An 18,916-nucleotide genomic window follows, 5' to 3' on the forward strand; every position below is an offset into this window, starting at 1 on the left:
GCAGTTTGCCAATTCCTTCTACAGAGTAGGTGCCAAAGGTTGACCATGCAGCATTGTTTTTTGGTTCAATGGGTGCTATGCAGTGGGGTTTCACGGCTCGGTTCATGCACGAACTCAAAGATCTGAGCCAGACCCTTGGCTTGGCTCCGCCTTGGTTGTCCCTGTTAATTTTCTTGGGTCACCCACCTCTATGATAATATGCACAGAATATTGGTGAAAAATAGCGCTGAAATTAAACACCATCTTCTGGACCACACATTTTTATGTCTGATGTGACAAAATGTACTGGCTGGCCGAACAGTATCTACATTAGCGTTTACTCCTAACAACAAAGACTTGACTATGCAAGGTCATATGGCTCTGGTGAGACTGACATCTGGCATGCCAACTTCACACGATAACCTCACTACAATAATGTTATGTTAACTGCTTTTCCACATTATAAGAATGTAATATTAAACAAATTTACTTAGGGGTGGAACTCACCGACATGTTGAGGGTTAGTTCAGTTTGGGGGGTGGGGGGGGGGGACATCTGGACCAACAAGGCCAGAGCCACAAGTTCTGGAAGCCCGCAAGCCGAACGACTTTGCCTTTAAGATGCAAGTGCGTGGTTAAGGCAAATTCGCTCTAGACTTCGAAATGGGTGGGGAGTGAGGAGCGTCGGAAAGCGGATAAGGACAGGTAAGTGGGGTTTCAGGGTAGTTTTCAGGGGGTGGGGGTTCGGGGTAATTTTTTAGGAGGGTTCGAGGTAGTATTTTTTACGGTTGGGAGGGTGAGTAGTAGTTTTTAGGGGGTGGGGGATTGGGGAACTTTTTAGAGGTGGGGGTTTGGGGTAGTTTTTAGGGGTGGAGAGGGTTCTGGGTAGTTTTTAAGGGAGGTGGGGTTTCAGGATAGTTTTTAGGGGTGGGAGCTTCTGGGTAGTTTTTAGGGGGTGCAGGGAATGGGGTACTTTTTAGGGGTTGTGGGATTCAGGTAGTTTTTAGGGGGTGGAGGTTCGGGGTAGTTTCTTGGGGTGGTGTGGGTTTGGGGTAATTCAAGGGTAGTTTTCAGGGGTTGGGGTTTCTGGTCATTTTTAGAGAGGGTTTGAGGTAGTATTTTTTACAGTGGGAAGCTTCTAGGTAGTTTTTAGGGGGTGGGGGTATTGGGGTCGTTTTTAGAGGTGGGTGGTTTGGGTAGTTAGAGGTGGAGAGGGTTCAGGGTAGTTTTCAGGGGAGGTGGGGTTTCGGGATAGTTTTTAGGGGTGGGGGCTTCTAGGTAGTTTTTAGGGGTGGAGGAATGGGGTCTTTTTTCAGGGTTGTGGGATTCGGGCAGTTTTTAGGGGTGGATGGGGGTTTGGGATAGTTTTCAGGGGTTGGAGTTTGGGGCAGTTTTCAGGGGTGGTGTAGGTTCGGGGTAATTCAAGGGTCGTTTTTAGGGGAGGTGGGGGTTCGGGGTAGTTTTCAGGGGAGGGGATTGGGGTCGTTTTTAGGCGTGGGGGTTCAGGGTAGCTTTTTAGGAGTAGAGGGGGGTTTGAGGAATTTTTCGGGGGTAGAGGGGGGTTAGTAGAAGTTTTCAGAGAGGGATTCTAGGTATTTTTTAAAGGGGCAGGGATTAAGGAAGGGGAGAGTTGTATTTAGTGCTCAGGGGGAAAGGTAGGGGGAGGGGGTGGTAACCTTAGCCACGCATACCCCTGTTCCATGCATGCCTTTACCACGAAAATACGTAATAAAGGCATGCGTGGTTAAGGCACAGTCGTTATAGAGGCTGTGTTGCTCAGGTATGCAGGGTAAAGGAACTTGTTCAGACATACAACCGTTTGGGGGAGGATATGGGAGGGGAATAGCTTGAATGTTATAATACAGTCATAGCTGGTGTATGTTAAGAAAACAGAGTCATGACATAGATGCATAGAAACCAATTGGACATGTAGAAATACATATAGATAACGAGATCAACCAATTGGTGCTTTGAACCAACTATTGACATGTAATGTTAGGGTGATAAATATATAGACATCTCACTCCTCCAAGAAACACATCCTCCCAGAGATAAGGAATGTCACTTTGCTTATTTATAGGTACTTTGCATTGCACTCTTTGTATTGCAAGGGTGTAACAATAAATGTTGAGAGGTCCTTTTCAGATAGTTGCAAGCACAATCGGATGCGGAGGGGTGTTACAGAATTTAGGCAACACTATTTTATTTATGCATTCCTAAGGGGTTGATTGCAAGTTTGGTGCAGTTGCGTCAGCTTTCTACCGGCACAGCTGCTCCAAACCTGTGCAAGGACTGCCTGCCATATTAGGATTTAAACTTGTGTATGGTGGACGGTCCTTCGCCTATTCCATGGCAGTTCCTGAAAAACAGGCTTCGCAATGGGAACAGCAAAAACTTTCCAGCATGGCATGGTAGATGACAACCATGCCGTGCTGGAACTTTGAGGGAATACAGACTGAATGCATCCCCATGGCGTGGGGGCCCCCTTTGTTCCTTCACCGCTATGAAATGGCTAGCTGTGGCGGAACTTGTAATATGCTCAGCTGGACTGAGCATCTTACATTGTGGTGCAGCTGCACCACCACAAGGGAACAACTGTTGGGGGCAATTTTTAGGGATTAAGGGATGGAACAACTGTTTCTTGGCACAGCCTGTGGTCCTCTACTGCCATGACTTTCAAAGTCGTATCGCGGCTGACAGTGGACCGCCACTGTGAGTCTGGCAGTCAAAAGACCGACAGACTCAAAATCGGGCCCACAGAGCCACTGTTTTTGTCAAACTGCATTGGCAAAGTGTGTTTCTTAGGACCTTTGTTCAATTATCTGGGGTGTTGAATTGAATTTTGCTCTCGATGATGTGCTGGATAAACCAAGGTGTGCCCAGATCTGTACCTACAACAGCAGAGGCACTAAAATGTCTTTTACAATCATGAGATATTGGACGTATGGAGAGTTTGACATGGGCAGAAAAGACATACATGCACCACTGAATGGTACACAGCTTGGACTCCAGTATAAGAACTATTGGCTGAGGATGAGGGTGTGTGTCATTGGGCAAGGGAGATAACACAGTTGTACAAAACATATTCAGAGCACTCAACAATACTGTTGGTTTTGGCAATGACTGAAGGACCACTTAGGGGCAGACCACGGAGACTCCAGCCTCGGTTATTGATTGATGCCATTTTTGTAGAGGAACTCAAAGATGTGATTAAGGAGATCTTCCAAAGTAATTAAGGTTTGGTGGACACATACTCTACCCTTTGGGAGGCTTTTAAGGGGGACAAGGGAGTGTATCAACAGAACACAATTGTAATAAAACTTATCTGGGATTTTCTAGGCAAACTTGAAAGCACTGAGAATTTTAGAACGATGTTAAAAATTCGATAATATCCAAATGCTGTTAAGCAGCTCTCTGGTAGAGAGGATAGCCAAGATGTGTATACAGGTAACAGCCCTTACCTGGATGAATTCCTTTTAGATAGTTTTTTTCAGGTGGCTTCAGCCATGGCCTCCTCCAAGCGACATGCATTGAACTCAGGAGTCCCTTAAGGATCCTCCCTAAGTCCAGCACTATTTAATATCTATGTGCGCACACTAGTGAAATTGGTGGAAAGTTGTGGTTGGACATATTCTCATACGCAGATGAAACGCAAACCATCTTTTCCCGGTCATCTGTGCAATACCACAACTCAGAAGCCTTGAACTCCTGTTTAAGCATGGTCCCAGAGTGGATTAACAACTTTTCACTAAAAACTAATGGAGACAAGACCGAGGTTTTGGTGCTGGAAAGAAATCTATCCCTTTGAGGCCCCCCAACACTGGCCTAAAATCTTTAGCCTGCTCCCAGATCCATCGCCCAAACTCAATAACATATGGTTTTTGCTGGAGGATAAGTTCTTGATTAAGTCTCAGGTGTTGAAGGTGGCACCCACTTGCTTTGTTGTTTTGAAATGGCTGCGGAAGATCATTTGATTACTTTCATTTCGAACGCAACAGGCGATGGTACAGGCACTCATGTCAAGATTAAGCTACAGCAACATGCTCTATTGGGGGGTGGATACATTCTCCATTAGACAGTTGCAGGTGGTCCAAAACTCCGTGGTGAGGATGCTCTATAGATTTCTGTAATGAATCTCGGCAGCTCATCTTTTACTGGAGCTGCACTGGCTCTCAATAGAGAAGGGAGTGCAGTTTAAAACCTTGTGCTATGTGTTTAAAGCAAGATCAGGGGTGGGTTCACATTACCTGCAGGAACTTGTTAAATCCCAACAGCCATCACGTCTTTTTCACTCCAACGGACTGTCCCTGTGTATTAACCTGACAGTGAAACTTTCACGTATGGGAGGATGGTTGTTTGCTTACCAGGGACCTAAGCTATGGAACACCCTTCCAGAATTATTGAGACAGTGTCCCTCGCTGATGATTTTTAGAAGACAGCTGAAGACCTGGCTGTTTTGAATAGTGAATGAGCCAGGAAACTTCAAGGGGTAGCTGAGCAAATTAAAAAAATGTTTTATAATAATAATGTCAATACACAGAAGAGAGAGAAATGAAGCCGCAGAAAAAAAAACAAATGTGATGATGAACATGCATGCATCATGTCACAACAGTGACCAAACTTAACCGCACATGGATGCACTACCATGCCTGTACATGCTTTCATCACCATGCCTGAGTGTGAATTTACCATGCATTTTATTTTAATTTACTGTTCGAAGATGCCGGTTGTTCATTTTGCAGTGGTAAATTTAAAAAAAAGATGAAATGGGGCAAACAGAATTTATTTCAGAAAGGAGCAGTCCAGCAGGAATTTGAAGCTGCCTGGTCCTCCAAAAAAGAAAATACATATTTCCAAAAAATGAGGTGGGTGGGGTAAGCAACAGGTGGCTGGGCAGAGAGTGGAGGATGATATAGCTGGGTCCGGTGGTATGTGGATGAATGCACCCACTCCAGGAACCTGTGTTTGACCTCATGGTCACAGGTTCAAATCCCGACGGGTCCACTCAGCCATCCATCCTTTCTGAGGTCAATAAAATGAGTACCATTGAGTTGGGTAAAAATAACCATCTGTTGTTCAGAGCCAAGATGCCCCTTTGGGGGTGAACGTGCTCTTTACAAATACACATGTTATCTTATGTAAGCACAAGACAAGCAGAGGGGGAGGGTAAATAACAGAAATGGGGTTTGCTGGGGTGGCTGAGCAGTAGACAAACCAATGAATGGCGATCAATGGGCTGACCCATACCAACTGTAAATATTGGTATTGTTTACAATAGGTCTTCAGCAACAGACAACTAGCTGTCTGTTGGCAAAACCTGAAAAGGTAACTGGTAGACCTAAACAAAGGTACCACGATAAAGGCATTTAAAATGGATCCACACACATTTACCAAGATGCTGAACACTCTGCAAACATTTATTTAATCACAATTTGTTCATTTATCTCTGCATGCTTCCACTTTTCCCAGTCATACTACTCATTACTTTTGGGCAACTTACCTGAACAACTACAACATGAATGGAGACATGGTCTGGAAGTCTGATTGGTGCCCTAAAATACTGTGAAAGGGCAACCAAGAGATGAAGAATGGCTACCACACTTTTTGCATGTATAGCTGAAACAAAGCAAACATGTGCATTTAGGTACACGGAACAGTCAGATTTATTGGTATAATCTTTAGAACAATCATATATTCTTATACAGTACGGCTTTGAGAACAGTAGACCTTTCTAAAAACATATTTGGTTACTTTGCATATCTTTGTATTCACTGTTTCAATTTATTTTGTTAGATAGCCCATCTTCCGGCCTAACCACCAGGAAAAAACTCTTATTTCAAAAACTTCAAATATTGAAATTTTTCATTTTAATGTATGTTTTGTGTTGTTTATCTATGATTTTGCTTTCACTTTCTAAAAACACATTGTTGATCAGACTTCCGATTTAAAAAAAATTAGAGTAGAACTCTAGCTTGGAATTCAGGAAGCATCTGTTTGTGCATCAAGTCAACATATTCCGATTGACTGAACAGCGTAAGTGGGCCATTATCGAGTAGCACTGCAAAACCAACTATGTAAATCCCATTTTATCAAATTGAATAACGAAGTCCCTGATGGATCAAGGTGTGATAAAGAAACTATTTTTTTAAGCTGTGTTTAGTGTCCATTTGTCGAAGAATTCATACCAGTGTGGGAGTGTGCTGATGAATGTATGTTAACCTCAGACTGCCAACCATTATTTCAGACTTGCTTTCGGCAGGGATCTCCTTTGTGGCAGTATACTGCTAATGGATGAAAATCAAGGCAACTGCAGCTTTGTCAAAGCACAATTTGAGCTTGTGTTCTATTTTTTCAATGAAATTGAACGTGGACAGATGGATCTTAAAGTCGACCTTTCGCAAGCCTGGCCTCTGTTGACTTGTAATATGATAAAAGATGGTTCAATCAGACTTTTTCCCCATTCATATTTTCAAAATCATACAAGAGATGTTTCTCTAGCAGTTAATATAATTACTAATATTCACTAGTGAAGAAACAATATTATGAGGGCATCAGTTTTGGTCTCTGGCAAATGGAGTAATCATACAGAATGAGAAAAGCATAGAAACAATGGGTTTTGACAAAATGGAGCCGTCTCAAAAAGAGAATGGCTATTAATGCACACAAGTATAGTTCTTATTTACATTTCCTAATCAATATGCAAACAAAATAAATATGTCACATTTGGATGTTAGCCATTCTGCTGGTCACACCCAATACAAAATATATCAAATCAATAATATCTCTTGTTAAGCTTAATATATAAAACAAGTAACAGGGGTGATTTATACAGATGAAGTATCTGCAACAACAACGGAAAAACATTCACAGTAAGGTTTGCACTTGGTCTATGTGAGAATGTCAATGAAGTTTTGCCCCTTAGGAACTTCTCAAGGTCATCAGCAGGACTGGGGTATGCTACTGGGCCTCAAAGGTAAAAAACAACAACACTATTCAAAGAATCAGTATAGCATAATGTTTACTTCAATGGGAGTTCTGCATAGAACAAAATCAAACCGGGCATGCCAGTGGATGCCACAGGGATCCAGGCAGATACATTATAAGGTTACCAAAGAGGAACATGAAGCCTCACCAAGCTTACAAAAATGGCAATTATTTAACCATTAAGCCAAAAGATAACTGGGAGGAACAGTGATTCAGGACATCGTAACATAGGACCATGAAATGGTGAGACAGTTGTCAAATACTGAAAACTACAAAAATCAGACTGGCTATCCCTTCCCACGAATGAAAAATGAAATGTTGAAAACACGGATCAAGCTAAAGTTGACAGGTACATTTTCAAGTCATTTCTGTGAACAACAAGACTCTCTGTAAACCAGTTTCGTGCATCTTCCCCAAAATACATAAGAGCTTGACTGATTCCTCTAGGAAAACTTTTGTTTGAGAGCAAGGCTTGGTCTGGGAGACTCTGGGCAAATAAATAGATTTTTTTGATCTGGTACATGTTCAAATTATAGGTGTGTGATAGCCACTGCTACACGCAGGAGAGCTGAACGCATGAAATCTAACAGGTACTTAGTATGTCTGCATCAAACAGGACTGAAATTCACAGGTGTCTCACTGCAGACCTGTAGCAGGACCTCTGCAGGAATTCGGTGTCCTGTTTCTTTTGATAATTGATGTAACTAGTGTCATTGAGGAGCTGACCATCTCACTTTTTACCACTAATTAAGTCAGTGGAAGGTAATGACTAACATACAAATGATCTTGTTTTTTCTGTTCCGCTTAACTTTGTACTTTTTCATGAAAGATAATCCGACATTTAATAGATGTATCGTGTCAGAGCGAATTAGCATGGGATACTTGCATTTAGTAAGCATGGTGTACTCATTTGGATATTTAAATAATCAAACACCTTTGGTGGAAAATGGAGGCAGCAGAAAATGTTCATCCAGTAACTGACCTACTCAATATGTAATCAGGACACCTAGGTTCAGATTCCAGCTACCCCCGCTGACCAACAGCACGGTTATCGCTTTACTTCACTGTGCCTCATTTTGATGTCAAATCTGAGAGTACCATGAATCAGTTCACAATGTGCACTATATAAAAAGCTTGCTCATGTGTATGCTATAGTGGCTAGTAATGTTGCTCCAAATAGAATAATAATCTTTGCCATATATACAGAGCCCCTTACAAAGTGAACGTAATTTGTGGCAGTGTCATTAGGGCTTTGGGGTGAGGAAAAGTTAACGTTTAAAAGTACTTTTGACAGACGTTAATATAGTGATTTAATCTAATGTACTAAAGTGCCACACAAGGATTCACAAAATAACCTATTTCTTAATTTGAAAAATTATCACAATTTGGCATTGACCTTTGCTCCGTCATTTACATGCCAAACCATTTGACGGGTCAGCTTGAACTTTTTTGTCTTTTAGCCAAGCCAGACCCCTGACTCGGCTGTCTCTCTAAATTCTCTGACTTGGCCAGCACTATGGTTTGCATTTCCACCTCTTCTTTATGCATCACATCCATGAGCTGCTAGAGATTCATTTGTGATTGAAAAAGATATGGAATTTTCTGTGCAATCATGGGTTTTGATTGTACATAATTAATTGAATTCTTGATCTGTTGCACATTGACCTATGCGCTAGATGCCTTTATAACAGACCAGGGCAGTGACTCCGCCTGACCCTGCCATCTAAACTTTGTACAGTTTTCAGTTATGAATCTTGGTCCTTTGTGGGAGAGGGGAAGGAGTTAGATTTTCCGTGGTCCTTAAACAAGTTTCGATCTTCTCGTTTGTGGAAAGATACAACTGCTGAAAGGTCTTAGGTGTAAATCAGGCCAGTAGATATTTTGGAAACAAATATTATGATGGACTTCCCCATGCCAGAGGCCTCACTAACCAAATATGAAGCCCATTTCATTTTCAGTTGAGGGCATACGTTTGTGGAGGCCAGTTGATGTAACACATGCTAAGAATGCTGAACACTGAGTTGAGATGAGATTATGAGCTCTTTTTTTAATATAGGGCCAAAATGGGCCCTGCCTGCCAATGAAGATGTTTAAAAAACCTTTATCCCTCAAAAGAGTTGGCATGGGAGGAAAATGCAGATCTATACATCGGGCTTATGGCTCCACACTAAACAAAGAGATATCAATAAAACACCCAAAAACCTGCCCTCCACCAAGAAAAAACACCTTCTAGAAGGAATAACTGATATAAGGACTTGCAATCTCAATGGAGCAACCCCATACGATGGGATACTCAATATGGATATTCAATTCAACACTTTTTTTTACAAGTTAAACACCAATGATGCAACATTTTTAGAATCTCCCAATAAGTGTATGAGCATAGGAGAGTGAATATCTCAAAAATATCTGCATGGATTTATATCAATGGGGTTACAGTAACGGATGCTCAAAAATTTAAATTAAAACTCTTATTATTTGGGCGTTCTGCCTAGTTTTCAGATATCAATTACCTCTTCATGCATCTTCATTTGCTTTTATATTTACTTGATGATAATAGATGTTGGACTAAAAAGCGGATATATTGAGGTCATGCCATTTTACACAGATCCTTATGTTATGGTTTGAATGCATTGTCAGAATTGCTTTATTTTATGAAGTGCAAATATATATGTTATTAGAAAAATTAAATTCTGGTCAGTTGAAGATGCATAAACATCAGCAACGTGTATTGGATCCTCATTGAATGGGGGAAAGTGCATTGCTGTACATTCGCAGATGAAGCTGTAAAGGGGGTATACAAACATTAAAATACAATGTACCCCTTGACATTCGTTCGGATGCAGTAATAGAAGATCTGCACAGGCTATGAAGAAACATAGGAACTGAGGAGCAGTACAGCTTAAGTATGATAACGTTAGGGGTAGCAGTTCAAAGGAAAAATGTGTGATATGCTTTCAATAGGAGCAAAGTTCGTCAACCAGTCATGTTCTCTCGGACTAGGGTGTAATTCCCAAAAAGAGCAAGGACACCTGCAAGGTAGGATGCAAAAATACCAGAGAGGACACATAACAGTGTTCTGGTTATAGTTGGGATGCAGAGGTAGCAGCAAGGGTACTGCCAAGAAACCCACATAGATTCATTGCAGCTGTGACCACTAGCACTAATTCACGAGAGCTGCATAGACGGGTAGCCAGAGGGGGGGGAGGGGGGGAGGGGGGGAATAAAAATATTAACTATAAAAGAACAAAGAGAAATATTTTCATTAAAGCACAAACTTTTCCAGCTAAACCTATGAAGTTCCAAATTGCAGAGAATAACGAGTGGGGGCATTCGGTTCATAACTCGAAGTCTGTAACCTAAGAAAGAGGACATAAACTGGGAATTTAGCTGGAGAAAATGTTAAATTCACATGGGATGATGAGCTGCAGCACTGAGGGAAAGAGTCTGTAATGGATGGAAACCAGTCACGAGAAATGTTTCATCGAGAAGAAGCAGATTGGTGTTCGGCATGGTACGCTCTACCCAAATGAGGTTAACCCTTCGGGTCCCCATAACACTGCAGAGTACCCCAAAGAATAGGATTGACCAACCATAAAAACAAATCATCTTTGACCAGCCAAAAAGGGATAAAACTTCATGGAACATTATGGAATTCAGCAAAAAACTTGTTGTTTGAATTAAAAGATTTATTTCCTGGGACAAAGTGCCCTCACCTTGCTTGGGCCTGGACTCTTCAAGCTAAGATGTGGCCTCTATAGACTTTTCACTCTTTTATGTAGATCTTAGGAATATTCCTCGGATGTATTTATGTAATAAAATCCTCGATTCTGGTGTGGCAGCCTCCACTTGGAGATCAGCAACAATAGTCCTAATTATTAGTACAGGTGGATGTAGATGCTCCTTTAACTACCATACAATTGCTCCTTTGGGTGGAATGTAGATATTTTTGGGTAAAATACTCGTGACTAAATTGAACAGGGAGCATGAGTTGCTGGCTTAAAGACAGGGATAGGTACGACGGAATGAAATATCCCACCTTTTGTCGCTAATGAAGAAGTATATGTCCCTGAGGAGAAGAAAGCTATTCTTATCCTACTCTTACCTCAGAGCAGCTTTCGATAGTGCCAAGAGTCTTTAAGGATAAACTCCTAGTGGCGGAGATCATCAGTGGCCGGACAGGCATTACAGCTTCAGTTTGTTCTGGTCAGCAGCATAAAAAGCTGATATGGGGATTAGGCAAGAATGTCTGGTAGCACAGATACTTTTTAATGTGCTGTTTAGGTACAAGGATAAATTCCTCAACACACTGGAGCGGTCCTTATACTAAAGGTACCCAAGTCTCCTTTGTCCTTTGTGAAGATAATGCTGTAACAAGGATTGAAATAGCCGCGCATATGCTCTTGTCAGAATTTGAGATCCGATGCAAAGTAAATAAAACATTTTACCACCCGTTAGACTCAACATCATTGACAAGATATTCCCCCAAACCTTTTGCCTTGATCCTTCCTGTTTTGCTGTGTTTGTTTTTGTTGGCTTTAGTACTCTGTGGACTTTACCACTGCTAACCAGTGCTACAGTGCTTGCCCCCGCTGCCTAAAACATGGTAAGATTGACTTAACCCAGGGGTGGGCGGTACTATGTGAAGTCACTTGAAAGCTGTGTGAGATTCCGTGGAGTTCCACGAACAGGCAGAATTAGGCAAATCATGCTGTAGTTCTTTAATTGAACACTGTGATTGCCTGTTACAGCCAATCCTAGCACTGCTCCTATGCTGTTTAGCATTATAAACAGTACAAAAGCAGTGCTTGGATTGGCTCGGTGCTTTTATCCAGCAAGGAGCGTGGGCAGTAACTGAACATGGTCTGCAGCCCGCAGACAGGTATGTTTATTTTTAATCGTAATAGATTGAAAGGATGCAAGTGTACCACCACTGTTTGAAGGGAGAAGCCGCCACTGATGTCTATGGGAACTAAGTGATGAACACAGACTGCAGCTGCAGAATGACGTTTGTCTTCATCACACAGGATCCATTTGTTGTAGACTCAGAGGATTTTAAGAAGATATTATGTACATAACAATGGATTGTTTCGATATATTCAAAAAATAATTTTCGATGGCTAGGGTTTTATTTTTTTAATAACATTTTCCTTCAGTTAAAGAAACACAAGTAACCCCATTAGAATACAATCCAAACGTACCACCATGTCAACACCTTAAATAAACAGCCAAAGTAGACGTCCTATCCACGCCATCCGCATGCACCACATCCAGTCAAACTCTTTTCTTCTCACCCACCGCATGGCTTATGCACCATGGAGCTTTACTTATGATGCTTCATGGGAGGTAGCCTCTGATCTAGTGCAAAGATAATGCCCGAACCAAGCCCAAATGTCTTTAAGGCCGTGAGGTTTTGGGTACTACGTCTTCATAGAGTTCAATTTGCACAGCAATAGGTTAGTTCCGCCAGCCACAATTTGTTTGGGGACCGCGCCCCCATCCCCAATGTTTTGCTACTAACCATTTGGCCTGCAGGAGCGCAAGGACGGTGAACTTGCATTTAGGATGGGGTATGTGTTGAACGTCAACCCAACCCAGCAGTGCCGTACTCTGGGATAGGGGCCGAGGGAACTCAATTCGTTTTTGAAGGATATCAGTCATTTGCTGGCAGTAGCTAAAAATGCAAGGGCATGCCCATGCTAGGTGTCTAGCTCCGCATCCCATCCAGAGTGCATGTAGAGTATTCCAATATAATTTGGTTATAAGTTGCTTGGAGGATTTAGCGTTTATAATTCCTTCCAGCAGACCAAAGGAATCGGACTCCTCTGAAAATTTCACTGAGACTGGTTTGCACTGTGGCCTGACTCTGTGATATAAAAGATGTCTAGCAGTATAAATGTTACACGTGTTTTTAATGAGTCCAATGTGACAAAATGTCCCCCTTCATTAAAGTCGCCACAAGTGTCTATTTTTACTGCTTTTTGTTCGCTTGTCATCCACATAGGAAAGTGTTGATGTGATCATAATGGAGAGCTGGACTTGTATAGTAGTGTATTTTTCATTTTGCTTTTAAACTTGCCCCCAAACCGAGGTTGTGAAGTGAATGGTGTTTATCTTATCCTGCTAAGCTGAAAATTTAGACCAACGACCATTCAAGAGAGGGATGACATTCGCAATGTCTTTCTCTATGGCAAGGTGTACCATGTAGCACTGTGGCTTTAGCCAATAATCAGTGAAGTGGGCCTTAGCAAACATGTTTTTAAAAACTTCATATTGGGGACTGTTACCCCCCTCTCTCCTAGTCTCGTTTGTATGGCAATATTTATAAGGTTCTACAGGAAATTGTGTAAGACAGCGATTTTTACCACCCTGCCAGCCATGGATAATGGAAGTTTTAGCCATCTGTTTATCTGTTGTATGAGGTGATTAAGCGCACGAGCATAATTAACCTGACCAATTTCCGCTTTATCATGGCTCAACCAGATTACCAGGTGCCATAAATCATTCAGTGGGAGGTCTAGGTCCACAGGATGGGTCTCTATAGTAAGTGAAAATGTAGCAGATTGTATTTCTAGCAATCATTCAGAATCTGATGAATTCCCACAGTACGGGGTGAAGGCTTCCCTGAGTGATATCATAAGCATAGAGTGATATCAAGAGGGGCAGTCATGAAAACACAGAGCGTATGGCCCATGGTTTTTCCTAAGCTTGGAAGCTAATAGTTCAAGCGCTAACGCAAATAGGAGTAGTGAAAGCGGGCATCCATGGTGGACACCGCATTGTATTGTGATTGGAGAGAAGAGTCATCTATTTACATTAATATCTATTTCTATTTACATTTAGCCACAGGAGACTCATAATAGGTATGAGGGTCCACAATGGGGTCAGAATGTTTTGGAAGTATCACCAGGCGACTGAGGCGATCGTTTTGGTAGCATCTAAACAAATAGTCTCCAGATCTAGTTCAGATTTTATTTGAGGGTGAACGGCAAAGAGGGTTTGTAGATTATGCATAGTTGACCTTCTGGGTATAAAACCAGCTTGGTTTGGAAGCATTATGTCTGGCAGCAGCAGAATTAATTTGATGGCAATTTTTGTAAATATTTTGGCGACCCAATTAATTAGATAGAGGGGTTTTACATTACTTGCAGCTTGCTGCTTTTTTGTTGGGTTTCAAGAGAGCAATCAAAAGTGCTTCTCGTACAGTGGGGGGAGGATGCGTATTAGAGAAGGGATTCCTGGTTGGCTGAGGTATGCAGCCAGGCTGGACAGGAACCATTACTCCTTCAGGGTAAGCTAGGTACACAATAAGATAACCTGTGCTTACCCTCTATTAGCTTGGCACAGATCAGTCAGGCTCATCTACAAAGGCAATGTGTAAAGTATTTGTGCAACAAAAAAATTAACACAAAAAAGACTTCAAACAGGGTTAGAAAAATAGAGAATATTTATCTGAGCAAATTAAGACTAAAATGACAAAAATCCAAAAAGTAGAATTCGAGATCTGAATTTTTAACCCCTTCGATGCTCATGACGAGCTCAGCTCGTCATGAGGTACACCTCTCGTACACTCATGACGAGCTGAGCTCGTCATGAACAATGGGTTTTTAAAAACTTCAGCCTACGGGGGGAATCTGCAACGCACCGATGGTGTTAAAGATTAAATCAAAAATAGTCCTTAAAAGTCACTAGCTGTCAAAAGGTTACCCGAGGTTGCGCGGGACAGATGACTATCCAAAGTTAAGGCCCACCGTGATGGAGGTCAGACGAGTTACAGGATCCACACAAGGTCTGCTGAGAAAGTACCTTGGATTGAGCAAAGTCTCTACCATGAGAGCTTGATGTGTCAGGGAGCTGCTTGGTCATCGAGCTTCTCTGAAGTGAAGGCAAAGCATTATTGTTGAGCCACGCAGGATGTGGAACTGCTGTCATTTGGCAGCCGCTGCATTGACGTCAAAGGGCGATGCAGCAGAATTTCTCACGCAGTTGATGTAATGCATCGATTTTTGATGAAAATATCTGGTTTCCATATCGTCATTTTTAGCCTTGATAATGGAGAGTTCTTTGTTTGTTTACATAAGTTTTTCTCTAGCCCGTTGAAGGCTGTCTTCAATCGGCAATATTCCGTACTTCACTCCCATCAAGCAGTCTCCAGGTTTGTCCATGCTGGTGGTCATGGCATCCATGTGTAAGTTGAGGGCATTAATTTTCTTTTCTATCAATCAATACAGTTATAGAGCGTGCTACTCACGCGTAAGGGTCTCAAGGCGCTGAAGGGAGGGGGGGGGGGGTGCTGCTACTGCTCGAAGAGCCAGGTCTTGAGGTGTTTCCTGAAGGTGAGATGGTCCTGGGTCAGTCGTAGGTGGGCAGGGAGTGAGTTCCACGTCTTGGCAGCCAGGTAGGAGAATGATCTTCCTCTGGTGGTGGTTCTGTGAATCCGTGGGACTGTGGCGAGGGCGAGGTTGGCGGAGCGGAGCTTGCGGGTTGGAGTGTGGAACGGGAGGCGGTTGTTGAGGTATTCGGGGCCTATGTCGTGGAGCGCTTTGTGTGTGTGGGTGAGGAGCCTGAACGTGATCCTTTTGCTGACGGGGAGCCAGTGCAGGTCTCTCAGGTGGGCAGATATGTGGCTATTGCGAGGGATGTCGAGGATGAGTCGTGCGGATGCGTTCTGTATGCGCTGGAGTCTTTTCTGAAGTTTGACTGTGGTTCCTGCGTATAGGGCGTTCCCGTAGTCTAGTCGGCTGGTGACGAGGGCCTGGGTGACCGTCTTTCTAGTTCCGGTAGGGATCCACCCGAAGATCTTTCGGAGCATGCGCAGGGTGTTGAAACATGAGGATGAGATGGTGTTGACTTCCTTGGTCAATCAATCAATCAGGAGTTTGTTAAAGCGCAACTACTCACCCGTAAGGGTCTCAAGGCGCTAGGGGTGGGGGGGGGGGGGGGGGTTGCAGGTTCCATTCCATCAAGGAGGGAGTCTGTCGAAGAGCCAGGTTTTGAGGTTTCTTGCGAAGATGGGGAGCGATGTTGTCTGTCTGAAGTGGAGCGGAAGGGCGTTCCATGCTTTGCCGCGAGGAAGGAGAAGGAGCCGCCTCCCGATCTGGTCTTTCTGGTGCGGGGGACCTCGGCGTAGGAGAGCTGGGCTGATAGTAGGGTCCTTTGGGGTGCGTGGAATTTGAGCCGGCTGTTCAGGTATGCTGGTCCGGTGCCGTGAAAGGCCTTGTGTGCGTGGGTGAGCACCTTAAAGGTGATTCTCGCCTCGACGGGGAGCCAGTGGAGTGTGCGCAGGTGCTGGGAGATGTGGCAGTGTTTTGGCAGGTTGAGGACCAGTCTTGCGGCGGCGTTCTGGATGTTCTGTAGCTTTCGGATGAGGTTTTTGTTTATTCCGGCGTAGAGTGCGTTGCCGTAGTCGAGTCTGCTGGTGACCAGGGTGTGAGTCACTGTCTTTCGGTGTTCGAGGGGGATCCATTTGAAGGTCTTACGAAGGAGGCGGAGGGTGTGGAAGCAGGAAGATGAGACAGAGTTGATCTGGCGGTCCATTTTGAGCTCGGAGTCCAGGATGATTCCCAGGTTGCGTGCGTGGTCTGTGGGGGTTGGCGGGTTTCCGAGGGCGGTGGGCCACCAGGTGTCGCTCCAGGCGTCGGGGTTTGGGCCCATGATGAGTACTTCTGTTTTGTTGGTGTTTAGTTGTAGGCAGCGTTTTTTCATCCGTTTGGCGACGGCTTCCATGCCTTCTCGAAAGTTGCGTCTGGCGGTGTTGGGCTCGTTGGATAGGGAGAGGATGAGCTGGGTGTCGTCTGCGTATGACACGATGTTGAGTCCGTAGGTTCTGATGATGGGGGCAAGTGGAGCCATGTAGACGTTGAAGAGCGTCGGGCTGAGGGAGGAGCCCTGAGGGACTCCGCAGGTGGTAGGTGTGGGGTCTGAGAGGAAAGGGGGGAGTCTGACCTGCTGCGTCCTGCCGAAGAGGAAGGAGCAGATCCAGTCGAGGGCCTTGTCCTGGATTCCTGCATCGTAGAGTCTGCGTATTAGGGTGCGGAGGGAGACTGTGTCGAACGCCGCTGATAGGTCTAGGAGGATGAGGGCTACTGTTTCTCCTTTGTCCAGTAGGATGAGGATGTCGTCTGTTGCGGCGAGGAGGGCGGTTTCCGTACTGTGGTTTTTTCTGAAGCCGGATTGGGAGGAGTTGAGGATGTTGTGTTCTTCAATGAATGTGGCGAGTTGGCTGTTGGTGGCTTTCTCGATGACTTTCACTGGGAAAGGTAGCAGGGAGATGGGTCTGTAGTTTTTGAGGTCGGTGGGGTCCGCTGAGGGTTTCTTCAGGAGGGGGTTGACCTCGGCGTGTTTCCAGTCGTCGGGGAACGAGGCGGTCTCCAGGGAGCGGTTGATGGTGTGGCAGAGCATGGGTGCGATGGTGTCAGCGGCTCTGTTGAAGATGTGGTGGGGGCAGGGGTCCATGGGGGCCCCTGAGTGGATTGACTTCATTGTCTTTAGTGTGTCTTTGGTGGTGAGGGCTGTTTAGTCATCAATCGCTGGTTTCCGGGTGTCGGGGGTGGTTGGTGAGGGTTCAGTGTGTTAGTTGTCTTCGTCGAAGTTGTCGTAGATGCTCTTGATTTTGTGGTGGAAAAAGGTGCTGAGTTTGTCGCAGAGGTCTTGTGAGGGAGGGATGTCGGTAGACTCGCTGGTGGGTTGGGCGAACTCCTTGATGGTGCTGAAGAGTTCCTTGCTGTTGTGTGCGTGGGTGGAGATTCTGTCTTCGATCGCTTTTTTCCTCGTTTCTCTGATGAGTTGATGGTGAGCGTTGGTGGCGGCTCTGAAGTTGTTGTGGGTTTCTCCAGGCCTTTTCGAGGTGGCGGCATGTGCGCCTGGACTCTCGAAGTTCGGTGATAAACCATCTGGCTTTCTTGGCACGGGTATTGTTGTTTTTCTTGAGGGGGGCTATGGTGTTGGTGCTGTCCGAGATCCATCTATGCAGGGTTCGGGCTGCGGTGTTGGGGTCGTCGTTTTCCGCGATGGTTGGGGTGGAGTTGTTGAGTGAGGAGATGAGCTGGTCGTCGGTGATTTTGGTCCAGTTTCTTTGTGGAAGCAGGTGCTGGTGTCTGTGGATGGTGGGTGTTCTGAAGGTGAAGTGGACGCAACGATGGTTGGTCCATGGGAGTTTGGTGGTGTGGCTGAAGGTGATGGAGTTTCCTGTAGTGAAGAGGGGGTCAAGGGTGTGTCCTGCTGAGTGTGTGGGCTCGGTCACGATCTGGCAGAGTCCAATGTGGTGTTGGGGTCCAGTTGATTGTCGAGGTGGAAGTTGAGGTCTCCCAGCAGGGTGTAGTTGGTGGATGTGATGGCCTGTGGGGAGATAATGTCCCTGATTGAGTTGGTGAAGGGTCCGCGGGGTCCAGGGGATCGGTAGATGAGGGTTCCTCGGAGGGCGGCAGTGGGGCTGGCCAGTATCTTGAAATGAAGGTGTTCCATCTGTTCTGTGGACTCGTCAGGGAGTGTCCTCAGGCGGAGGCTGGATTTGTGGACGATGGCGATTCCTCCTCCTGGGTGGGTGGGGCGGTCCTTCCTGTAGATCTTGTATCCTTGTGGGATGGCGATGGCGATGTCCGGTCCTGAGGTGGCGTTGGTCCAGGTTTCAGTGAAGAATGCTACGTCCGGGGTGGTGCTGTCGAGGAGGTTCCAGATTTCTGTGGCGTGTTTGTGGAGGGATCGGACGTTGAGGAGGATGCATTGCAGGGTCTTCGGTTTGGTTGTGTTCTTGTGGGCGGGTTGTGCTGGATCCGTGTTCTTGGTGGTGCTGCAGGTGTGCCGGCAGCGGTGACAACTGAAGGGTCCACGGGTGTCGGCTGGTGATGCTAGCTTGCAGTTGTTGTTGCAGCCTGGGTTGAGTGCGTGGAGTGCTTCTGGCTCGTAGCGTTGGCGGGGTGAGGTCCAGGGTTCCTGGTGCTGGTCACGGACGGGTC

At 44.9% G+C, this 18,916-nt stretch overlaps 1 protein-coding gene across 1 annotated transcript in view; it reads right to left on the minus strand.

Moving 5' to 3' along the window:
* PARVA (parvin alpha) overlaps positions 1-18,916 on the minus strand; it is a 197,132-nt gene that overhangs the window by 64,463 nt on the left and 113,753 nt on the right. The window contains exon 6 of the mRNA XM_086955935.1: positions 5,479-5,594. Coding sequence (XP_086812061.1) covers positions 5,479-5,594 — 116 coding nt within the window. The remainder of the gene's footprint in view (positions 1-5,478; positions 5,595-18,916) is intronic.

The sequence above is a fragment of the Lissotriton vulgaris genome, chromosome 2_1 (assembly GCF_964263255.1).
Source record: "Lissotriton vulgaris chromosome 2_1, aLisVul1.2, whole genome shotgun sequence".
Classification (NCBI taxonomy): Eukaryota; Metazoa; Chordata; class Amphibia; order Caudata; family Salamandridae; genus Lissotriton; species Lissotriton vulgaris.